The 9,344-nt window shown below is 42.4% G+C and overlaps 1 protein-coding gene across 1 annotated transcript; it reads right to left on the reverse strand.

Moving 5' to 3' along the window:
* Positions 1-1,390: 1,390 nt before the first annotated feature.
* Positions 1,391-9,344, reverse strand: LOC310698319 (adrenodoxin-like). Its single transcript, XM_083485421.1, has 4 exons — positions 9,038-9,344; positions 7,549-7,673; positions 4,620-4,749; positions 1,391-2,394 (listed from the first exon to the last, which is right to left on the reverse strand). Exons 1-4 carry the CDS (start codon positions 9,211-9,213, stop codon positions 2,274-2,276), a joined length of 552 nt encoding a protein of 183 aa, XP_083341547.1. The 5' UTR covers positions 9,214-9,344; the 3' UTR covers positions 1,391-2,273.

A 9,344-nucleotide genomic window follows, 5' to 3' on the forward strand; every position in this document is an offset into this window, starting at 1 on the left:
GTGATAAGTCAGGGAAAATTGGGTAAAGCCCCAGGGCCAGATGGTGGACTACTACAAAAAATTCCAGAACAAGTTAGCTGTCCATAGCTGTCCAAAGTGCTAGAAACAGGACAAGCTCCAGAGACTTGGAATGAGGCTTATATCACCTTTCTACCAAAACAAGATGACGACATGACAAATCCCAAAAGATTTCGTCCAATCTCACTACTAAACTGCGATTATAAATTATTCGCAGCAGTGTCAGCAAATAGACTTAAAAGAACTATGAGTGATATAATACATAAGGACCAAGCAGGCTTTCTCCGCAGCAGACAGATAAAAGTTAATGTTAAAAATATAATAAGCATAATAGAATACCTAGAAGTGCATAATGAAAAAACAAGCAGCATTGATATTTCTGGACGTGGAGAAAGCATTTGACAACGTGTCTTGGCTATTTATGAAGAGAGTTCTGAGGGAAATGGATTTGGGGAAAACATTTTTAAAGGCTATAGAAGCAATATGTACTGAACAACGAGCAAATATTATTGTAAATAACATTATTTCTGAGAGGTGGAGTCATGAAAGGAACTAGACAAGGGTGTCCATTGTCCCTATTATTGTTTATTTTGATTTTGGAGGTATTGACACAAAATATAAGGAATAAAAAAAATAAGGGGTATAAGAGTGGGCCAACGAAATTATATAAAGAGTGAAAAGAAAGTAAAATACCTGGGAAATATGGTTAATAGTGAATAATCATAATATCATTTAGTGATAACTATGTATGGGTTTGGAAAGAAATAAAAAAAGCTCTGCAAATTCGGAATAGAATGCAATTATCACTGCTAGGTAGTGATTGTGTAGCATAACTAAAAATTATTGGAAAATGATTTATACTGAACGAAAAAAACCATTTTAAAAATCCTTTCCCAAAAATCCAGAAGCATTGCTCTTAGGGTTAATAACAACAGAAGTCTCCAAAAAAGAGGGAAATCTGTTTCTATGTGCAACAACGGCTGCCCGTGTACTATTAATGCAAAAATGGAAAACAGATAAAGTACCAATGATAGAAGAATGACATATTAAACTGTTAGAATATGCAGAGCTAGCAGGGATGACTACTAGAATAAGAAACCAAAATGACTAAATATATAAAGAGGACTGGATTTTTTTATGGAATATATGGAAATGTATTATAAGCAAACAATTTACTGAGCAGGATGGCAAGTCTTCCAGCAGAGTAAGAAATAAATAAAGTATATAAAAGTTGTTGTGATAGATGAGGTAAACTTAGAAAATGCAGGGGGAAGAGAGGATAAAGGAACCTCGGAAGGAGAGGATAGAATTGTTTTATGTTGTTGTTTGGTTTATTCTTTGATATCTAAAATTTAAAAAATAAATAAAAAAATTGTATTTCAAAGATTTTTCTTTATTGTATCATTTTTGTTTATATTTTGTTGATACGGAATCCTATCAGAAAAGCATATCAATAAAATATGAATATCTAATCAAACAAGCAAATAATAAAAAGCTGTTGGTCTTTGTAGTGAAATAATAATTTTCACAGTCAAACCCGCATTTTGATGTTTACTTATTAAGAATATTTATATCCCACCTTCCCAAAAGAAAATTGCACAAGGTGGCCAACCATAAACGGAAAATGCATCGAACAACAATCTAAAACATATTAACTATACTATGAAAATCACACAATGAAGAAACAAACAGTTATTAAAGAGGAGGACTAATCACAGATACAAGCAGCAGAAAGGTTTCTAAAGCTCACCAGCTTTTAAAATTATATTTATATACGTTGGTTTTGAGTGAAACAATCTATTGGTCCCTCCTGCAACAGATGCAGGGTTTCTGTGATTAGTCAAAGAGCGAAGGCTGCTGTGAATTGGCGTATTATAGTACACCGTAAGACTGGGATGCCCATCACCTTAGCTGATAAAGTTTGGCAGTTCCCCGCATTGCTCACAGTAAGAATCACCAGCATTGTTAACAAAAAGTTGCTTCCATTTCACTGTCATATGTATTACAGACCAGCAAAATGAGGTTCAGAGACATAAGGACCCCAGGACTATCATTTAAGTATCAGGGGCATGCTATGCAGTTTCCACGTATGTCATGCCAAATATCGAACTTCAGTACACATGGCAGGTTTTAAACACAGAAGGCATCTCAAGAAGTCACAAGGAAAAGCAAGCAACAGCAAAATGATCAAGAAACATGAAGCCTGAAATGATTGCATTGTAGGAAGAGCATTCAGGAGAACACTGCGTCAGCTATTATTGCTTGGTTTGCTTCTCCCCTTCCAGTTCTCTCCTGATGTCTGACACATCTGTGGGGACCTGGACCGTGAGGCCATCCATCCAATTCTTCACGCGCACCTGGCAGCCTAGACGAGACCTTATAAAGGACAAAAACAGACCCAGACATCTCTTGGTTTCGTTGTGTGTGCTTTCTTGGCTCCCTGGCTTCAGAACTCACTTCCTAAGGAAGCAGCTCCTCCCCACTGTGCTTCTGCCCGACAGCTGAAGGCTGCTTTATTCCAAAAGGCCTTAGGGAACTGGCTTATGTTAAAGGAAAGGGCTTTTAACAACGATGTGCTGCTTTTATTTATTCTTTATTTATTAAATTTATATGCTGCCCTTCATCCGAGGATCATTGGGTAGTTTGCAGTATGAAAATGACAAAAAATACACTTGGCAAATGAAAGCAAGCTTTTGTGTATGTGTAGCTGTGGAAATGGGATGCAGGTGGCGCTGTGGGTTAAACCACAGAGCCTAGGACTTGCCGATCAGAAGGTCGGCGGTTCGAATCCTCACGACGGGGTGAGCTCCTGTTGCTCGGTCCCACCTCCTGCCAACCTAGCAGTTTGAAAGCACATCAAAGTGCAAGTAGATAAATAGGTACCACTCCGGCAGGAAGGTAAACGGCATTTCCGTGCGCTGCTCTGGTTCGCCAGAAGTGCTTGGTCATGCTGGCCACATGACCCAGAAGCTGTACGCCGGCTCCCTCGGCCAATAAAGAGAGATGAGCGCTGCAGCCCCAGAGTCGTCTGCAACTGGACCTAATGGTCAGGGGTCCCTTTACCTTTACCTTTAAGCTATGAAATGTGTCTCAATTGTTGTTGAACAATGTAACCAAATTAGTTACAGTTATTGATAGACCTATGCTTTTTCCTCTATTTGGAAACAAGTACCGGTAAGAAAAAACCTCTTCAGCTTTTCCAGTCAAAGACACTGGGTAGGGTCACATGTGCTAGGTATGTATGTAAGTATGTATGTATGTATGTCTCTATATATAATAAAATATATAAAATATAATAATTCACACACACAATAGAATCAAATGACATCAACCCATACTACTGCAGCAAGCTGCCACTCTTCACTGAGGTCCTCTTTGGAAGCTTTGCTGTAGGTTCCCTGCCATGCGAGATAAGGAGGCTGGTGACCAGAGACACAGCCTTCTTCACAGTGGCACCCTGCAGGTGCAATGCCCTCTCTTCTGAGATGCGCCTGGTGCCAACCTTAGTTTCATTTCAGGGCCAGGTGAAAACCTGCTTATTTACTCAAGCTTCAACTGATCATTAATCTCACCACTTAATCTCTAGCTCACTTGGTTAGAGCATGGAACTGATAATGCCAAAGTTGCAGGTTCAATCCCTGTGTGGGACAGCTGCATATTCCTGCAATGCAAGGGGCTGGATTAGATTAGGGTTGCCATATTTCAAAAAGTGAAAATCCGGACTAAAAAATTGTTGCGCTTTGGGGGGGGGGGCAAAGTTGTTGAGCTGCTTCTTTCTTTCTTTCTTTCTTTCTTTCTTTCTTTCTTTCTTTCTTTCTTTCTTTCTTTCTTTCTTTCTTTCTTTCTCTTTTTTCTGCCATAGAAGACGTTTTGAGCTATTTTAAAGTAAATTTGCCAGAAATCTTCACTTCTGACATGGGTTGCCATACGTTTGGATTTTTCCGGACATTTCAACTATTTGAAATCCTAGACGCCGACTGCAAGGGCCAAATCTCAGCTATGTCCGGGAAATTCTAGACGTATGGCAACCCTAGATTAGATTATCCTCAGGATACCTTCCAGCAATTCTGTGATTGTTGCTTGTGCCAGAACCAGGTCACCAGATGGAACAGAGCTGCCAGAATGGCATCCTGGGAGCTGGATCACTGTTGCTAAGTAGGAGGATTGAGATGGGGGAGGGGGCAGCACTGTGCAAACACACTGGCAGGAGTGCCATAATGATGCCACTGGTGCACCTACATGGCAGTAAACCTCACTACCACCTTCATAGAATCACAGAACTGTAGAGTTGGAAGAAACACCATGGTCACCCCCCTGTTTCTCTGCCTCTCCTTCCTCATTTTTCATAAGCAATTTTGCTTCCAGTGGTTCCACAAGCTATAAAGGTATTCTTACTGCCATATTCCCCGGAGAGGAACCACTTCTAAAATTTCACCTGGCACTAAAAGGAAATCAAAGGGGCAACAGGAATTTCCATGTTGCTTTTTAAAAGGCTAGAACTAAGATTCTGAGGGTGCAGAATTCTGCCCCCATCTTGAGTTTCGATCCTGCGCAGTTCAATTCAGCATGCAAATGTCTAGAAACAGGGTATGGATACTTACGTCTCGGTAAGTCCGTATGCCAGGTCCAGCATATCTGTCTCTTCGTCACTGATGGGGTCCAGTTGTTGAAATGTGCTGCCCTCAAAGATGAGGTGGCAAGTGGAGCAAGCCAAGGCCCCCTCACATGCCCCTTTGGGGGGGGGAAGGAATCAGCATCAATGCTACTTGTCTTAGTCATCTGCTGCAAGAACCTACAGTGTTGCACACATATATCACATACTCTCCAACATTTCTCCGATGAAAATAGGGACATCCCATTCCATAACAATAATTTTACTATTTATACCCCACACATCTTTATGACTTGCCCCAGCCACTCTGGGCAGCTTCCAACATATATAAAAGCATAATAAAACATTTTAAAAACTTCCCTATACAAGACTGCCTTCAGATGGCTCGGGGGTCAGATAACTCCATATCCTCCAACATTTCTCCAGTGAAAATAGGGATGTCCTACGGAAAAGCAGGACATTCCGGGATCAAATCATAAACCAAGATGCCTTCTGTAAATCAGGGAGGTCCCTGGAAAATAGGGACACTTGGTGGGTCTGATATTCTAAAGACACCACTATCTCTGCTGACCCTGATTCCAAGGAAACAGAACCCTGAGTAAATGCTGGAACCCCTGAAATCTGTCACCAGTCAGAGATTACAATGTGCACAAACAGTGTCCCCAACCCTAAATTACTGTAGTTGAAGTGCAATTGCTGAGGGTTGCTACCCATAAGGTTTGTTGGCTAAAATCATCAATGGATAGCCCCCCTCCCTCCCTGAGATCGCTGAAAAAGAAGAGTTTGTAGGCTGTACATCACTTGCACCTGCTTTTGCTGCCACCTGCTGGATCTGCCTTATTACAACACATCATTTTCTTCTTCCTTACACCCCAGCAGAGAAAGCAACAGATTTGTATTTCATTTATTTGTTATTGCATTTATATATCACCCTTCTCTCCAGGAGCTCAAAGTGGCATACATGGTTCTTTCCCTTCCTCACTTAATCCGCACAACAACCCTGTGTGGTAGGTCAGGCAGAGAGGCAGTGACTGGCCCAAAGTCATAGAATCAAAGAACTGTAGAGCTGGAATCATCCAGTCCAAGCCCCTGCAATGCAGCAGTATGCACTTGTTCCATGCATGGATCAAACCTGCAACCTTGGCATTATCAGCACCACGTTCTAACCAACTGAGCTATTCAAGTGAGCTTTGTGGCTGAGTCAGTGGCGTAGCGTGGGGGGTGCAGGGGGGCCAGCCGCACCGGGCGCAACATCTGAGGGGGGGGCACGCTAATCTAGTGGAAGAGACTCAAGGGGGGGCCCGGCCGCACCGGGTGCAACATCTGAGGGGGGGGGCGCGCTAATCTAGTGGAAGAGACTCGAGTGCTAAAATCCACGGGTTAGGGGGCGCAAATTACTTGCCTTGCCCCTGGTGCTGACAACCCACGCTACGCCACTGGGCTGAGTGGGGACTTGAACTTTGGCCTTTCCTAGGCCCTGGTCCAACACCTTGAGCCCTGTGCCACCACTGGCTCCTGCTGCCTCTAAGGAAGACCACATAACACAGACTTGCATTGGCACATATAGTGTTTGAGAGAAAGTGGGAATCTTTGACCTAGTGGGGTAGCTTTGTGGGTTTTGCTTGTGCAATTATTTTTATTCATTTATCTGAATAAATAAGTTGGACACACTGGTATGGTGTGTGGGTATCGGGGTGTGTGTGTGTGTGTGGCATGTGTGATGGCTACAGAGGTGTCCAATTAGGGGTTTCAGGTCTGAGTCAAAAGGAAGTAAAAGAAGGTCGGTCGTTGCATGGCACTTGGACCCTCTGAACCAGTGCTGTTTCCTTCCAGAAAGAGAGGTGCCTGCGTTCACCACGAATGCCTCCCTTGTTCTCTTAGAATGGCAGTGGTACACACTTGAGAGGGGCCAGAACAGAGCTCCATCTGGCTAGAGCCATACAATACAAGAGTCTGCCTCCCACCCAAACCATGTGGGGGTAGAGCAGGAAGGTAAGAGAGAAAAGTGTAAGAAGAGAGGCGTCCATTTGTGGGGCTCATTTTGAAAGCCTGACGCATGGACTGCTTGCCTGAAAAGTGGGGACTGAGTTTATTTATAGAAGACTGCTATGAAGAGTAAATAGTGTTTGATTCCAGCATGCTGTTAGCAACTGACTGCTTTTAAGGAAATGGCCTTTAAATCGTGCTGTGCTGTTGTTACCTATCTACACTGTAATATATTTGTTTTTACATCATTTATGATTATATTATAGGTTAATTACTTTGCTTTAATCTTTGTGAGCTGCTTTTAATCCTGGTTCAGGGGGAAAGGCAGGGTATAAATAAATAAAATTGATGATGATAACAACAACAACAACTAGATTGCTTCTCCTGACTAGTATCTAGCTCCTGCCAAATACACTTTGGAACTCCCTGCAACTTGATATCAGGCAAGCACATTTGCTGTGCTCTTTTTGGTGTGACATTTTTGTTTGGATAAGACTACTTATATATCTAGAGCATTGATGTGTATTCTAATCTGATTTTTGTTTATTACTGATGTTTTTTTTAAATGATTTAAATTGTTGCCCTTACCTGTTTTACTTATGTTTTATGGCTTTCTCCTTTTTCTAAATGACTTGAAGGTGGTGTGTTGTTGTTTTTACACATTTTATGAAATAAATTAATAAAAACAGTAACTGGAGCTGTATACATGTTACTGCCTTAAAACACAGTTAGGCTGTTCTTTTTCTCAATTTGGATCTAAGTTGGTTTTGGGAGAAATGCGTCAGAATATAGCATTTCATAAGAAATGACAGGCTGGATCTGGCTCATTACTAGCGCCATGTGTTACCACTTAGCAAATCGGTGATGGGAGTGCGCATGAGGTGCGGAAAACGACTTAAGGCTAAAGAAAGAGAATGGGTCACATCACTTACCAAAGCCATCGATGTCGATGTTTTGATTCATCACCACCTCCAGCAAGCTTTCTCCTTCTTTAGCGGTGACTGAGAATTTATCTCCATCCCGGTTAATAAAATTTAACTTCACTTTCTCAGTAGATCTGTGGGAGGGGGAAGCACACATTCAATAAAGTTAGGATGCTTCCAGACATGAGAAGATCAATATTATTATTGTTGCAGTAAATGCTTCCAACGGTGACGGTGGTGGCGGTAATTAAGTCTTGTTTTCATTTGCTTCCTATGAAGCATCTCAAAGGGATTTCACAGTACAATAAAAGCACATGCAAAGCAATTACCTAGATGAAAACAATTTCACATCCAATACTGATGCAACCAATAATGATGATGATGATGATGATGATGATGATGATGATAATATCTCCACCTATAAATGGCTTGTTGGAGACCTCTTCCAAGGGAGCTCTGAGAATTGTAGCTCTGGGCGAGGAATAGGGGACCTCCTTACAACTCTCAGCACCCTTAACAAACTAGGATTATTTGAGGGAAGCCATGGGTGTTTAAAGTGGTATCGCCATGCTTTAAATGTGGTATGACTGTGGCCTAAGGGGCAGCAAGAGAGGATTCAGGCTCAGGCGAGTTTTAACCTGCCAGGCCAAATGCAGCTGCCAGGTGTTTTGTCCTGCTGGGTCCTTGGCCATCTCCCCCTCTCAGTTCAGCATGTCCCAAGCAGGGAGATTTCTCAAACCACGGGTGGGCTGTCACACAGGCTGCACGTGGCCTGTTGCATCACAAGTGTGCAGGCCTGAGATAACGGTAGAGAAGTGTGAAGGGTTAAAGACTGGCAATCTGTGCAGAAAGATTAGAGGCATTCAACATGCCATTTTAAGCAGTCATGACTCCCCCAAAGGCTTCTAGGGGTTGCAGTTTGTTAAGAATGCTGAGAGTTGTTAGGAGACCCTTATTCCCGTTCCAGAGGTATGATTTTTAGAGTGATAGAACAGTCAATCATTCTTTAGTGGAACGTATGGAATCTATCTATCATCTATATCTATCTATCTATCTATCTATCTATCTATCTATCTATCTATCTATCATCTATCTAATACTGTTTTTCAGTTTGAATGTGTGGGTACCATGAATCCAATATGGGAGAAAGGTGGGAGAGTTTTGTTGATTTGTTTTTTAGAAAAGAAAAGAAAAGAAAAGAAAAGAAAAGAAAAGAAAAGAAAAGAAAAGAAAAGATGAGCAGTAGAGAGATGAGGTTGTTCCAATGGAAGGATCTGTTCTTTCTCAGGCTCCATACATAGCTGTATTCAAATAAATTGTCATTCATGCATCTTGCTACAACCTCCTCACAGCTGGAGCAAAGGCACTCCATCATAAAGACCTAGAAAGGTGGCTTAACGGAAGCAAGTCCTGTTGAATTCAGTGAGATTAGCATCCACACCCCCTTCCTCCAATGGGATCTACGGAAGCAAAGAATTTAGTTAAGATCCTGACTTACCCTGTGCCCCCCGCGGGGACATATTGAAGCCTGTGGCTGGTACTGAAGCATCTCCCCAGGTGAAGGCCAGCCAGTGCCGGACTGCAAACAGTTGTCACAAAGATAACCTGGGCTCTGGCCCTGTGTGCTTGAGACAGCCCAAGGCGGAGGAGCCCAGAGATGCTCCGAGACATCATGCTGACAGATCTTGATGTCTCCTAGTCTTTCAAGGACTGCGGTGCTGATATAAGTGCAGATGGGAAGGGGTTGGGACAGCCTCCCTGGGAGGGAGGGAGAGAGGGGGCACCGTTGTTCCAGCCCATCCCAC

Source organism: Podarcis liolepis (genome assembly GCF_965112155.1).
Source record: "Podarcis liolepis genome assembly, chromosome: Z".
Classification (NCBI taxonomy): Eukaryota; Metazoa; Chordata; class Lepidosauria; order Squamata; family Lacertidae; genus Podarcis; species Podarcis liolepis.